At 32.2% G+C, this 16430-nt stretch overlaps 1 protein-coding gene across 1 annotated transcript in view; it reads right to left on the minus strand.

Annotated features, from left to right (window-relative positions):
- Window positions 1-374: 374 nt before the first annotated feature.
- LOC139500336 (uncharacterized) overlaps window positions 375-16430 on the minus strand; it is a 95457-nt gene continuing 79401 nt past the window's right edge. The window contains exons 82-96 of the mRNA XM_071289076.1: window positions 14615-14801; window positions 14000-14167; window positions 12856-13278; window positions 12162-12312; window positions 11715-11860; window positions 11156-11241; window positions 9957-10113; window positions 8270-8387; window positions 7783-7993; window positions 6732-6935; window positions 5491-5707; window positions 4930-5242; window positions 3441-3574; window positions 2908-2930; window positions 375-861 (exon numbers count right to left, since the gene is read on the minus strand). Coding sequence (XP_071145177.1) covers window positions 484-861; window positions 2908-2930; window positions 3441-3574; window positions 4930-5242; window positions 5491-5707; window positions 6732-6935; window positions 7783-7993; window positions 8270-8387; window positions 9957-10113; window positions 11156-11241; window positions 11715-11860; window positions 12162-12312; window positions 12856-13278; window positions 14000-14167; window positions 14615-14801 — 2916 coding nt within the window. The 3' untranslated portion in view covers window positions 375-483. The remainder of the gene's footprint in view (window positions 862-2907; window positions 2931-3440; window positions 3575-4929; window positions 5243-5490; window positions 5708-6731; window positions 6936-7782; window positions 7994-8269; window positions 8388-9956; window positions 10114-11155; window positions 11242-11714; window positions 11861-12161; window positions 12313-12855; window positions 13279-13999; window positions 14168-14614; window positions 14802-16430) is intronic.

A 16430-nucleotide genomic window follows, 5' to 3' on the forward strand; every position in this document is an offset into this window, starting at 1 on the left:
TTATTAGACAAGGTCAGAAAAATAGTAAAGTTTTATTAATACTAAAAAGTATAAAATGTATCACAGTCATTTTTTTAATTTCTGAACCATACATAAAAAAATTAGTTATATAAAAATATATCTATGTAAAATTGTATTTTGATGTTGTACATGTATATGAAAATTAAATTAATTTGTTCATAAAACATTAAATATAAATAAATACAAAATATAACAAATAAAAATAAATATAACAAATAACTTTATTGAATTCATGGACGGATATTCAACAATTAAAAATACCCAACTGGACGGCTTTCATTCATTTCAAAATATACAATGTCATTTTCAGTAAAAAAAAAATATAAAAAATATTATAAAATTCTATCAAGAAAAGAAAATTTAAATAGAAATTTAGATAATAGACAGAAATATAAATAAATATTATTTGTCCATGTTCAGTTTCCCTTGTCCATTAAAATGAATCAGTTGTGATCAAAGTCCTCACAGTATTGGTGTCATTGTTCCATCATACACTGATATTTTACCAGGGTCTGCTGTGGACGCCTGACTGTCACTGACACGATATGGAGATTTACTTCCAGATGACCGACCATCCTCAGATCCTCTAGAGGGAGGTGTATTTTGGCCTGATGGTACTGGTGATCCACCACTGGATGCTGGAGCCCATCGGGCAGCATTCTTGGACATGGGTTGTGGTGTGGAAGTCTCAGGTCCTGAGGACCCTGGTTTATTATTTGACATGGCATCTAGGTCTGCTGACAGATTGGGCTCAACCACTTCAGATGGATGTGGTGCAATTTTAGGGCCAGAACTTGCTATCATAGGATCAAATGAAGACATCCCTTTTGGAGGGAAGCCCTGAAATGGAATAATAATATTCATAATTTTTCAATGCAAAGATTATTGGGTATATAAAGATTGACAGCCCAAATGAAAATAATAACAAACATAAAATAGATCTTTGATACAAGTCCAATACATCAATCATCTGTAATCTTGAGAATGTCAAAAACCTTACTTATCCTTTAGATTGGTTAATGTGAAAAGTTATCATAATATACTAAACGTACAGTACAAAATTATAACAAAAGATTCATAATAAACAAGTTAATCACATAAATCTTAATAAAACAAGAGGCTCTCAAGAGCCTGAACCCCTCACCTGGTAAACAATGCCTTATTGAACATATTGAACCATGCCAGGCAAACATGTACAGCTAACAATTCTTCAATATTACAAATATATATGACTTACTGTTTATAAATAAAGAAAATGAGACCAAAACACAAACACTTAAAACTTAGCAATGGACTGTGAAAATGAGGTCAAGTTCAAATAAAACCTGCGTAACCGACATATACAAGATCATAAAATATTTTCATACCCAAATATAGTTGACCTAATGCATAAAGTATTAAAAAAATAGACCAAAACTAAAAAAGTTAACTTTGACCACTGAATTATGAAAATGAGGTCAAGGTTAGATGACACCTGTCAGCTAGACATGTACACCTTACAATCATTCTATACACCAATTTTAGTAGACCTATTGCATATAGTATAAGAAAAAAATTGTCATTAATGGACATTTACCCCTTAAGGGGTCAATTGACAATTTTGGTCATATTAACCTATTTGTAGATCTTACTTTGCTGATCATTTTTGCTGTTTACAGTTTATCTTCATCTATAATAATATTCAAGATAATGACCAAAAACTGCAAAATTTCCTTAAAATTACAAATTAAGTGGCAGCAACCCAACAATGGTTTGTTTGATTCATCTGAAAATTTCTGGGCTGATAGATCTTGACCTAATGAACATTTTTACCCCATGTCAGATTTGCTCTAAATGCTTTCGTTTTTGGGATATAAGCCAAAAACTGCATTTGACCCCTATGTTCTATTTTAAGTAACGGCAGCCATGTTTTTTGACGGATCAAAAATCGAAGCACACACTTTGTGCAGGACAATCTAAGGAACAATCATTTTAAGTTTCATTCAAATCCATTCAGTAGTTTCAGAGGAGAAGATGTTTGAAAAATTGTTAACGACGACGGACGCCAAGTGATGAGAAAAGCTCACATGGCCTTTTAGGCCAGGTGAGCTAAAAAAGTGATAGCAGAGTGATTCACTGACTATCACTCCTAATCATGTGTGATTATTGTTGAAGAAGACACATTAAAACATATAAAACGAAAACTTTATTGTAAAATATTGATACATTCTATTTGTCAAAAATAAAAACTTATAAGTAAGTTGATTCTAGGAGTTTTGCCTTTGCACTATACCAATAATCCAAATCAATTTTTTCAAGCTGTAGTTAAATTAAATAATTTTTTCTATGGCTATGATATTTATAAAGCAATCAAGTGCAAGAATTGTCCTTCAAATCCCTTTTGTTTTAATAGGAAGGCTTAGTGATTAAGGTTATAATTAGTATAAATTATTGGTCATTTATTTATGTATCTTGTTATCCCACTGAATGAGATGAAAATTCAAGTGCTTAAAAACCCAATTGAACACAGCCATATCGTTTCACATTCCAGAAACCTCTTGAGTGATTTTTTTTTTATATGTGACTATGGAATTGAGTTTTGATAGTAGATCTTTGATAGCATCTTTGAAATTAAATTCATTCACATCTTGTGCAGGGTTATCAAGAGCTTGATAAAATTGAGAATGGAAATGGGGAATGTGTCAAAGAGACAACAACCAGATTAAAGAGCAGAAAACAGCCCAGGGCCTACAATAGGTCTTCAATGCAACACTGCCCCTAAACCTATTTTATTTATACTTATTCAACCTTGTCATTAGATATTGTTTGCAGGAAAATTTCCAGAAACATAGGTTTTTATAAAAAAATGATTATAAACAATAAAGATGAAATAAAAAAACAACTTACCGTTTTATCTGGACTGTTAATATCTGCAAATAAAAATTTAAACAAAATTATAATAAACTATATTGCAAAAGCACTTTAAAAGTTTCACTGACAATAATAATTTATAAATTTATTTCCTTCTGAGGCACTGCATGAAACAAAACAAAAAGGCTGAGTTTATTCCAATCTAATAATATAGTATACTATTACATGTAATTTATTTCAATGTTCATCAAATTTCTGAAACTTGTATACAGAAAAGTAATATAACAATTATGATAGAAAAAGAAATGGGATATTTTTTTTTTTTAAATCAATGATTCCACATGTTAAATACAAAATATACAATAAGCTCTGTATACTTGAAACACTATATTCAACTTTTTAAAAACTTATTGCATGTAATTCAGAGATTCAAACACATCTTACTTTTAATATGTTTCATTTTTCATGCCATATCAAAGGAAATCCTAAAGAAATTATGCAAATGTAACATTCATTTGTATTTCAATAAATCAAATACGGAGCACTTTTTACACATATAATACACATACCAAATGAAGGGTTGTCAGCTGACATTCGATCAGAATCATCCATGAAATCTCCAAGAGACGCTTGTGATCCATATGAGATGGCAGTGTCACCACCTTGACATAAGATGTACTTCTCAATCCATGGTATATGACTCCTGAAAGTTAATTTATGTATTATCAAGTTTCAGCCATAAAAAGCAGATGCATCTACTGTGCAATAAAAGAAAACTTCACAATAAAAAAAATGAAAGTTTTAGATATGTAATAAAGTTTATCTGATATGGCCCTTTGAGTATCCCACACGGTAACAAATCTCAACCAATATAATCCCTCCACCAGAGCTCTTGGATTATATGGGTGTCTCAGGTTGATACACTACAGCTCGGGTGGATTTTGCTTTGTCCACCCGTCCACAGTGGGAGTGGGCACCGGGTGGGCAAAATTTCTAGCATGTCCACTCTGCCCACCAGTAGGAGTGGGCATGCAATTTCTTTTATATAGACATTTGTTTTAATATATCTTGCTTAGCTTTTATTCTGCATGTGCTATCTATGTATTGATATATATATGTGCTGTCTGTCTGTATGTTTGTGTTGTGTGTGTATCTGATGTTATTACATGTATGTTTTGTTTATTTTAAATATCAGTCGGTTAAAGAGCTCTTAAGAGCTCATGTTCTTTGTTATTATGTATATATGCAACCCGACTTTAAATAAAGATTACTTTACTTTACTTTTTGTTTAATTAAAAGACTGGCAAAGACAGTCAATTGAAAAAAGCAGATAAGCATTTGTAATCACTATTTTTACAAAAAAAAGAGATTATAGCTGGGGTGGGCACAGGTGGGCTGCCCACAGTGGGCCGTTGGAAAAAGCAAAATCCACCCGGGTTGTTGTGTACATTAAATAGTTATAAACAGCCTAAATCAGGAATCTGATGTTCAGTAGTTGTCGTTTGTTTTTGTGGTTCATAAGTGTTTCTCATTTCTCGTTTTTTTATATAGATTAGACCGTTGGTTTTCCCGTTTGAATGGTTTTACACTAGTAATTTTTTGGGGCCCTTTATAGCTTGTTGTTCAGTTGTTGAAGACCGTACCTTGGCCTTTAATGGTTTACTTTTATAAATTGTGACTTGGATGGAAGAGTTGTCTCATTGGTACTCATACCACATCTTCCTATATCTATATATTTCTAATAACAAAAGGTGCCCTTTCCTTTTCTAGAACAGTCACTATTTTGAAAAAAAACCATAAAATCAAATCTAAGTTGTGTTGTTGTCACATTAACCTATAAACCTCTTTTTATTTACATTTATTCTCATACCAGGAAGTCTAAATGCAGTTTTTTTTTTAAAACCATTCAAAGATTGTGTTGCAGAAAGATATTTCCCCAAAACCACACCTCTTGCTATCACTGGTGGTGAAATAAAAGTAACTTTACAAACTAACTGAAACAACAAACAAATAATGGGAGATAACTCCCACAAACTTTAATAAAAAGACGACACTTACTCTCTTCTCTTCCATCTGTAGACTATCAACAGTACAATCACTACAATCAGTAATAAGCCAATGACAATCAAAGCAATCATCCATGGCCGCAACAAACAGTTTGGATTATCTTCTGGACAAGCACACTCATAATAATTGATGTAGTCATAACACACAAATGGATCTGGACAAGGGGAGCTAATACACTCGTTGATATTCTCTTCACAATGGATACCGGTCCAACCAGATGCACATATACAGTTGTAGTTGATATCAAAACTTTCGGAAGCCCTACGGTAGTGTTCACATGGATAGGATATACTCTTGTTCTTTGCTGAAACATAAACATTTGCATTTGAAAATATGCAATGTTGTCATAAAGAAACAAACATGTTCAAGAATATGCCCTAGATGGATTTAAGAAAATTAAATTGAAAAGAACCATCTTTTGAAATTATTTCTCTATCATATAATATTTACAGAAGGTGTTCAATTAATAACAATGCTGATCTTTTAATGGCAGAAATATGAATATTTGAATTCCCCCATTTTTCTTTCACATAAATATTTTAGTAAACCTACGTTCACATTCTCCTTCATTGCGACATGGTGACTCCATCACCGTGAATTGTATGGTGACAAGACGTGACAAGGCACCATTAGAGTCTGAGAAGTAGACTTTAGCCTCATCATAGCCAGAGAAGGAATAATTCTGTACATATGCCAACTTCAGGTAGCTCCATTCATGTTCATTTACTGGCTTCAACAGGCCTAGATCACATGGGAGCATTAAATTATCCTGTAAATTAGAAATGAACAATTTATCATGCATAGATTTATTCGCTGGAATTTTTTGTTTTTTGTTTTTTTTGCAGAAATTTATAAATGCCATTATTAAACAATGAACACAAATAAATGTGTGGTCAATCTTTGCTATTTCAAGAAATACTGCATTACAAATAATACTATCAAAACTTAAAATGCAAGACTTTTTTTAGTGACACATATTAAATCACAATTCTCACAATCAATAATAACAAGAATGTGTCCATAGTACACAGATACCCCACTTGCACTATCATTTTCTATGTTCAGTGGACCCTGAAATTGGGGTAAAAACTCTAATTTGGCATTACAATTAGAAAGATCATATCATAGGGAACATGTGTACTATCTTTCAAATTGATTGGACTTAAACTTCATTAAAAACTACCTTGACCAAAAACTTTAACCTGAAGCAGGACAGACGGGCAGACAAACGGACGCACAGACCGAAAAACATGATGCCCCTAGGTGGGGCATAAAAATGTCGCAAACATTTCTAGATTTACAGTATGCAAGTATTTGACTATGTGAGTATTTGACAACTATAATAAAAGAAAGGTCAATTCATTTAGAAATATTTGAAATTTCCAAGAAAAACTGAATAATTTATTATCAATCAACAAGTTTGAGCCATCATTAAAACTGATATAATCACAAAAGTTTGTAAAAGGCCTCAAACATGGATTCAAACATATGTATACTGGTGTGGATTCCATACAGTCAAATTGCTGTATGCTAGTAGTTTTTGGACATATTTAATTTAATCAAAGCATAAGCTAACTAGCATTAGAACTTATTCCTTCTTCATAAAATCATTGTATACAGACAAAAAAATTTGTAATGTAAAAATTTAGGGTCTGACTTTCACAAAAAATCTTGAAATAACAAACCCCTTAAAATTAATGAAAATTTTCAGTTCAGACTTTCATGAAACCATAGCTGAGAGTAAATAATTAAGAGTTTCAATATTTATTTATTTTCTACTGAAATGAACTTACAGTTCTTTCTGTTACATTTGGACATGGGTTAGCAATGGTTGGTATAATTGTTGAATTGTCTGTGATATTCATAACTCCACCGACTGGTTCCTGGACATTAAGCTGTAGTGTATCCCCTGATTCAATATCATAAGCTCCTAGTAATGCATACCAGGAAGGGGACCAGACATGCTCATTCCAGTCATTCTTCTGTTCTAGATAAACCTGTAAATGATGAATAATGAAAATCAATACTTAATCCCAAGCAACATGACAAGTGCCCCATAGAAAGCAGGGCCTTCTTACCCTTTGAGAGATTCTGATATCACCTATAGTTTTTGGTGGGGTTCATTTTCCTAAGCCTTTGGTTTTCTATGTTGTGTTTTGTATACTGTTGTTTGTTGTTATATGTTGTGTTTTGTATACTGTTGTTTGTTGTTATATGTTGTGTTTTGTATACTGTTGTTTGTTGTTATATAGTTTTTTGACATAAACTTGTCAGTTTGTGTTCAACTATACGAGTTTCAATGTCCATTTGGTATATTTCCCCTCCCCCCTTTTAAAGTCAAATAATCAATTCTGACATAAGATCAATGCTTAAGTCTTACTGGATTTTCAATACATCAAATCAAAGAAATGACTAAGTTAAACTACTGATTTTCACTTTCGCTAATAGAGATGTATTTAGCATTGAAACTGAACAAATTTAATGAGTATTCTAAAACTTATAATGTTTTATTTCAAGTATGTAAAAATAACATTTCTGTTTGTTTTTATTTTTTCCTTCTTTATCTGCTGCGCAATAATGAGTAAATCAGTTTGTAAACTCCAGTAAGTACAAACCCTGTAATAAGTCCCATTTGTTTCAGACGTGTACAAGGCTGGATAAAAAGATAAACTATTCTTAAAAACAATTTTTTTTCCAGGGAGAATATTAATAATAATATAAATCAATAAATGATTTGTAGCATTTTAAAAAAAACTGGTTCTCCCTTCTAGAGTTTTTACAAAACAAGAGGGCACTACAGTTACATGGCAACCACACTGGGTTACTGAGGGTAAGACAATTTACCAAAACTGGTTCCGTGGGATCTGCTGGTAGTTGTGATTCTCCTAATAAAGTCAGGAAGATAGTTGGTGGGTCTGCTACATCTGTTACATTGATAGTCAGCCATACTGTTACATTATTTGGTGGAATAATATCTGGATCAGTTTGAACTTCCTGTAAGATGACTGGGATTGTCTGAATACCCTGACAGTTATCACAAGGTGTGAACAGCAGTCTGAAAAGAGAAAAACAAATCAATACTCAAATAGTTCTCACAAATGCAAACAGCAGGCTGAAGAGATAAATAAAGTACAGGTATTGATTATTCAAAAAATAAACTTACTTTAAAAATATTTTGTGTTATACCATATAATTTTGAATATGTAATATTATTGATTACTAGAACTTCAATTTCCACATTAAGAGATCTAGATTAACAAACTATGTGTTGAATAGGGATACTTGATACAGAGTTGCAACTTAATAATTAGTTATCATTAAATGAACTTACATTCCATCAACAGACAGGATAGGTGTTCCCATGGTATAATTAGTGTAGTTACCAACCAGATAGAACTCAATTATATCACCCTCATCATCCGTCGCTTCCAACTGGTACTGTATTGTACCTAAAAGTAGACAAATCACTCATAATTATATAACTTCTAAAACTATATGTTAGAACAAATAAATCATCAAATGTCATAAAGATAGAACTTTCAGAAATTTTAAAAATTAACAACCTGGAATGACACTGTCATTGAAGGGGCTCCAGTAGAGTACCCCCATTACTCCGTTCACCAGGTCACTTTCAAGCATTTAAAACATTTAAGTAAAATGGTTTTGAAATATTTTTGAAGGTCACAGGTTTTTTAAAATGAGATGTCATGTTGCAAGGTTCCCCCCTCCCAAACACCCCAATGTTGCAGGTCAGCTTTTACCATGTTGGAGCCACATAGAAGATTGCTTACAATTCCATTAGGGTATTGGTACATTTGTCACTCTCTTATGTCCTTCTTAAAACTGCAGTCGTAAATTCGTCAGATATTTGACAAATATAGATTCTACCACTGTATTACACAAGATTTGGTGGTGGAATCTATTTCTCTAATGATTTTCAAACAATATGCAGGCAAACTTATTCCTTCTTTTCGAATGATCTGCAAAAAGATGTGTTCTTTCTATGTGACGTCATCAGGCATGATCGCCTTTTTTCATGCCGTCACAAAAGGAAATTCAGAGGAAAGCAAGAAAATTGGACGTCATAATCTGATTTCAACCAATGAAGAACTGAGATCAAACGAACCACATGTTGATTAAATTTTTGTATACAATGATTGATTGATTGTTGGTTGCTTAACGTCCAGTGGCAAATATTTCATGCATATTCAGGACGAGAACAAGTTCACAATAAATACAATAGGTAGGTCTTGTCATAATATACAATGGGTGCAGAAATGGATAAATTGACGAGGATTAGAAAAATCTATTTATCTCTCCATGAAATAGCAAAAGCACATGTTAAATATAGGTAATATATGATAGGGTTTGTATTATTGTTAAAAAAAAGGTTGAAGTTTTTTTGGTTTTTTTCTAAATATATTTTGTGTCCCTTGTCTTACCTGCATCTTCTGACATGTAGATAACTTCTGGTACTGTAAGATGGGGTTCTGAATTTGTAATGGAGGCCTTGGCATTAGCCAGAGAGAACATTGTCTCATGTCTTACCTGCGTCCTCTGACATGTAGATAACATCCGGTACTGTAAAGATGGGGTTCTGAATTTGTTATGGAGGCCTTGGCATGAGCCAGAGAGAACATTGTCTTATGTCTTACCTGCGTCCTCTGACATGTAGATAACATCAGGTACTGTAAGATGGGGTTCTGAATTTGTTATGGAGGCCTTGGCATGAGCCAGAGAGAACATTGTCTCATGTCTTACCTGCGTCCTCTGACATGTAGATAACATCAGGTACTGTAAGATGGGGTTCTGAATCTGACATGAAGATAACATCCGGTACTGTAAGATGGGGTTCTGAATTTGTAATGGAGGCCTTGGCATTAGCCAGAGAGAACATTGTCTCATGTCTTACCTGCGTCCTCTGACATGTAGATAACATCCGGTACTGTAAGATGGGGTTCTGAATTTGTAATGGAGGCCTTAGCATTAGCCAGAGAGAACATTGTCTCATGTCTTACCTGCATCCTCTGACATGTAGATAACATCAGGTACTGTAAGATGGGGTTTGGAATTTGTTATGGAGGCCTTGGCATTAGCCAGAGAAAACATTGTCTCATGTTTGAAGTATGGATCATTGACTGCACCTTCTGTTAAATCTCTCCAGGTGTTGCATACCTGTAAATATGGCAGAAAATATACATAATTAGATCTTTGTTGAAGTTTAAGAATATATTTTATTAGCATAAGTTGAATGAAACCTTATAAATAATATGAAATGAAAATGTACCCTGAAATTGAAAGTAAAACACTAATATTAACAAATGACATTGTATTTTCTATTGACAGTTTAAAAATGAAGATAGGTTATGAGTGTCACGTGATAATAATATGAGCTGCATCAGATAGAAATCGACCTTATGCAAATCAACACAATGCATCTGTTTACCTATTCCGTTTTGAACAAAAGATCAACAGAAAGTCTATAGGGCTTTGTGCTATAGTGGAATTATTTATCGAATGTTACAAAACAGACTAAACTTCATCTTTTATTTTATTGTATTTCGTATATGAATGTTCCAAAATCAATCAGAGTCTTATACATTTACATATCTACGTACACTTGCATAAGGTCGATTTATATCCGACGCAGCTCATATATTAATAATTTTTTTTTTAAATGGTCAAAAGAATGAAAAAAGTGAATAACAACATATACAGGACAAGCTATGGCTTCCAGCAATATACAAAACCTAACAAATTGTGCAAATCAGGTAAAGTTGACCTTAAAAAGCTTTGGCTTCTATTCTTAGGTCCCTATAGTCATATAATTCTTCATGTATTTCATTACTTCAACATCTTTGGCTTTCAAATTTTCATCGTTGAGTGTTCTTGATAAAGTAATACAGAAAAACGCATAAAGTTAATAAAAGTGTTATTTTCATTGAAAAAGGCAATAAAAAAAAACATGGATATATAAAATTGTCAAGAAATAATGAAGTTCTTAAACAATACAAATATAATCTGTAAAAAATCTGGGTTATTGGCTTAAAATCAATAACCAGCCAAAAAGAATTATTACAAAAGAGTAAAAAGTCTTAGAAACATTTCCTTAGAGGTCATAAATGCAGAAAAAAACCCAATCAAAGATCCAACCTCAACCGAAAAAAACCTGAGGAGCCTGTAGGCATGACAGAAATAAAATGAAATAAATAAATACCTTGACAGTGACGGTACCATCATTATTGAAGACCTCAGTATCTGTTTCGTTACAGGTTCTACTAGACTCCTCCCATAATTGTCTCACTGAAAAATATAAATTATTTCTGAGAAAGGAGGACAAATAAGGCATTTTAGGCTATCTGGAACTTATGTTTTTCAATGTTGTTAATTTTTGTTTGCAAATCTATTTTCCTAAAGAAGACTGTTGTTTTTTCAGTCTGCTACTGTCGTATATTTTTGGTAATTCAAATTCAAGTAATACTTTTTATATTTATTTCATCATGCACAATTGTTTTACTCATCTTGCTGTTGTATTTTAGCTTCTTGGATATCATATCTTTAATGCAATTTCAAGGCAATTATGAACTATTTGTAAGGAAGCAATATTCATTGAATGCATATTTTTGTGCCTCATCAGCAAACAAACAAAGGTTAATTATTGTGTCATAATGTCCAGTGGCAAATATTTTAGGATGAGATTTAAATGAACAAAAGTTAAAAGTATCTAAAGTAAAAGAAAAAGTGAGCCACTGCAACACAAATATTTCTTATTATACCTGGATTCCAGTGTGCCAATACTGTCCTATTGCCAGAATCATGGGGTCCTGGTCCAGCAACATCACTGAATGTCATCAGAATAGGTCCAGGCATCATAATATGTCCCACAGACACAAAGGAAAAGGCAAATCCACTTCCATAGAATCTAGAACAGAATATATCCACATAATTAAAAGGGGAACACAAACTTTTTCACAAAGGATAAAAGCTGGTTGAGATAATTAGTATAACACAACTATGAAAGGTTTCAAATCATATAAAATTTATGAGGCATACTAAACAACAAAAGAACACACCATATCCATTAAGTGATTGAAATGAGTCAAAATTTTGACAAAACATTTCTGAAGTCAGAAACACTAAAGGCTGTGAAATAAGAATTTTCATAATTCTAATTTCTAAAATCATGTAAAACAAATTTTTAACTTTTAGTCTAACAATCATACCTTCCAAGCAGAGTTCTATCCACTAAATCAGTTGTAGTAGATGGATCAACAATATAAGGTACAAAATCTGTTGATGCAGCGGAGTCATAGGTTGCTGTCAACTCATTTTGTGTAAGGATTGTAAATGTTGTACTGTGTCCAGAAGTCAAATCTACAATAATACAATAAAATCAATTGTGGTGGTATATTACAAATAAATAACTATATACCGTCTGTAACAAAATGTACAAGCAAAACTTTCTGACATATACATTTTTGTATGATTGATTGATTGTTGAGTTTAAAGCCACTTTCAGAAGTCTGGTTGAGGGGAAGATTTGAACATGTCTGTTTTTAGCTCTTCTGAATTTACATTTTTAATTGAGGGCTATTCCAGAAAAAAATGTAGGGGGGGGGGGGTGGGTGGGGTTGGAAGGCACATTATATTATTATATTAATAATACATGGGAATGGGTATCAGAGCAACTTTTCACACTATAATGCACTATAATTCTCAATTACATTGTCTGGGTGGCGGGTGCTGACAAAAACTGCCTTCCAACCCCCCATACATTTTTTTCTGGAATAGCCCTGAGCACAATTCAAGATTATTTTTTTTTCAGTCAACTTAGTGAATTGACTTTTTATACTTGCTATGCATATTAGAAGTTGCAATTATATTAGTTTTGTCCCTTTTTATCTTGCTCATACTTACTACTTGGAGTTACAATAACTAAATCATCTCCGACAGCTCTCTTCTTCCTTCTACCAGAACTTGATGCGACTGATATCGTAATGGGTAATCCATTCAGGGATGTTTTTAGATCAGTGTTGGCATTGGTTTGTATGACACTACCCATGGTCTTGTTAACACATCTCATGGCAGCATTACATAACCTCATCATCATAAACACAGTACGTCCTGGCTCCATGTTGAATACATTATTGGCACTAGAGAGACGGTCTGCTTCAGACAAACTTGTATTTTGCACAGGATTTAATTCAGATAAACGTCTTATGTTTACACCATTAATTCTAACATATCCATCTTCAATCATGACTGTCCCAGAAATATTATACCCTACCCAAGTACATGGGAAAATGTCCTCTTTTTCTTCATCTGTTCCACAGCACAAATCTAAAAAAAAATTTGTCAACCATTACAGTTAATATTTAACATCAGCCGGAGCTGAGCAAACTTACAATAAGTGTTTTCAATGAAAATTTATGGAAGTTGAAGTCTTAAATTTTTTTTTTATTGTTCTTACAATATAAGGTTACCAATCATCAATTATGCAACAGACAATTAAAACTCAATAATTATACACATTGAACCTAAAATGGTTCACATAACCTAAATGAAAATATCTTTGGTTAAAAAACAAACAAAAGAAAATAATTTCTTGATAACAAGCATGAAGCATGAATGTAAGGGTTGAAAGGCATATTGACACAAATCTACCATAAAAAATTGATTGGTTCATAAGGTAATTTTTGTTATATTAGTGATCATGGCTACCATTATCAATACAAAGCTTCCGACTACAATTCAATTTTTTAGGCAAAAGGGCAACATTTTTTCACTCAAAATTAACATATGATCAAAATATAAATTTAATGGATCTTGCAAAAAAAACAAACAATAATATTCAACCAACTGTGAGCGGCAATAGCAGAAAATTCTGAAAATTTTTAAACCCCCAAAAAATTATGTGCCTGAAAGAATTTCATGATAGGTGTTCAAAAAGAGGAGAAAAAACCTCACTAACAGTACAACTTAAAGGCTAAATGGTGTTTGTATTCAAATGCCAGTAAAGACTGGGAAATATCGGGTTAAATAATCAATTTAACATACATACCATATCTATTGACTGCCTCGTCATGACTAAGACTAAATGTAACTCCTAGTTTGGTTGGATCAGTACTCTGTAGAGAATCTTTTGGAGTGACATCAGCAGATAATTGGGTAGCACCAGGTATAGTGGTATTTACATCATCTATGGGCTCTTCCAGAAGTACAATTACACCTATCAGGTAAATCAAACAGATTTAATATTTGTAGTTTCCATTTATCAAAACAAGTACAAAGCTTGACCTGAAAATTTTGCCTTCTTAGACAGCCATTAATACATCATAAGAGTATCTGAAGTTCTTCTTTTTATCTTTAATTTTTTTACTAGAATGATATTTTTGCATTTGAACATATTCTTTTTGTTTTAATTCATATTGTCCACTTTTTGATATCAACATTTCATTATCTTTAATCTTTTTCCATAAAATTGCCATGTTTTTAGTATATCTGACCTTTAATCTTCTTCTACAACTATAACTTCCTAATCATTACGATTTTTTTTTTTAATTGTGACTTTTATTCAAATTAATCAATATTTGTCCTTAATACTAATATTTACTAAACGTTTTAAAGAAACTAGCTTGATTGGCAAAGTGATTAGATGAAAAGCAACAAAACATACCTTTAGTATCATTGTAGCTCACAACATGTCCAGCCCCATTCTCACAGATCAGGGATACAAAGTATGAAGTATTGTGTTGTAAGATGCCTTCAAATGTCATGTTAATGGCAGTTTGATTGGTACCTATAGACTCAAATTCCTGTAGCTCTTGTCCACCAACTGTTGCTCCTATGGCCCACCAATTTTCCTGAAAATAAAAGAATAAAATTTAGCAGAGACATAAAATATTTACCACTTTAATAACTTTAATTCAAAAACAGTCATTGTAATCATGACAACATAATCAAAGAGCTGAAGAGCTCTAAGGGAAAAGATGGCCATTGTTTCAATTTTTAGGGGGGTATCTTTTGATAGTCTACATACAAAGAATGAGCAAAAGAACAGCTAGAACATATAGAAAGGCTGACAATAATGAAACTAATTGTTGTTTATTGTTATTTCATTTCCTTAGTCAAGAATTCATCATAGAGACAATTTGGACCAATGAGATCTACACCTTCTAAATCAAAAGATTTGATTAAAGTTGGGAGTTAATTGTCTAAAATTCAATTGAATTTAACAACTACTACAATATATTTTAAAATTTTAATTATGTACAACTGAACGGCAGGCTAAGACCATTCTCAATTTTTTGTGACAGTATTCTCAAGAAAGTGAGGACTGAAAAATCTATTCAGTTTTAATTTTCCATTGATAAAGTTCCCAGTTACAACTCTCATCACAGGGATGATTGATATAAGCTGTGTGAAGTTGTTTCCAGATCCCACATTTTGATATATCTGTAAAATTCATGAATAAATAGCTTTAAACTACAAAAAGCAATATTTAAAAAAAAAATGAAAAAAAATGACCATTACAATAATTATGTTGGTACACAAAATTATTTTTTAATTAATGACTACTTTTAAATCATATATATACTTAATGTGACATTTTTAGTGTTCATATACATTAACTTTCATTTTAGTGGGTAATTACTCATCAATTGAGGAGCTCCTCAATTGGAGAAAGATTCTAAAAAAATAACTTTACAGAAAGAATGAAAACTGCAGTTGCTCTCCCCAATCTCAATAGGTATAAACTACAAAAAGCAACATTTTATTTTTTTATTTGTTTTAATCATTTCAATAATTATGTTGGTACACATTTTTTTTTTATATAGAAGACTACTTATCATATACTAAATGTCACATTTTAAATGTTCAGAAACATTTACTTTGATTTTAGTGTAAAATTATTCATCAATTGAGGTGCTCCTGAATTGGAGGAAGATTCTAAAAACAGAACTTTATAGAAACAATGAAAACTACCATTTCTCTCCCCAATCTCATGTCTCCCCATTGACATTGTTTACCGCGAAAGTTGACCTACACATTATCTGATTATAGCCTCAGATTAAAGCATTGCATGTTGGTGTGTGAATCATCTACACTACAGCAAACATCATTAGGTTTATATTTAACAAATACGGATTTTAAATTAGTATACAAATACTGTGAATGATTTTTATAATGAATAAAGGATATCCCTGTGTAGTGTGGTATTCCAACAATGACGTCACTAGGTTAGATATATTTAGAATATTTCGCAATACTGATTTTTCCGGACTGTAAAAGAAACGTATATAGTGTAAGGGAAAGCTCAATATACGATAATTTCATGAGAAACAGAAGGGAAATGTGTAAAAAATGTATTTAAAGTCAATCTGTTCTCCTTGTCATCAATTTCAGTATGACATTTTGAGGGGGTTTCCAAACTATCAAAACAAAATGATTGACATGAGGGAATGATACTCTGGCCAACCCCATTAGGGAAT

Source organism: Mytilus edulis, chromosome 13, assembly GCF_963676685.1.
Source record: "Mytilus edulis chromosome 13, xbMytEdul2.2, whole genome shotgun sequence".
Classification (NCBI taxonomy): domain Eukaryota; kingdom Metazoa; phylum Mollusca; class Bivalvia; order Mytilida; family Mytilidae; genus Mytilus; species Mytilus edulis.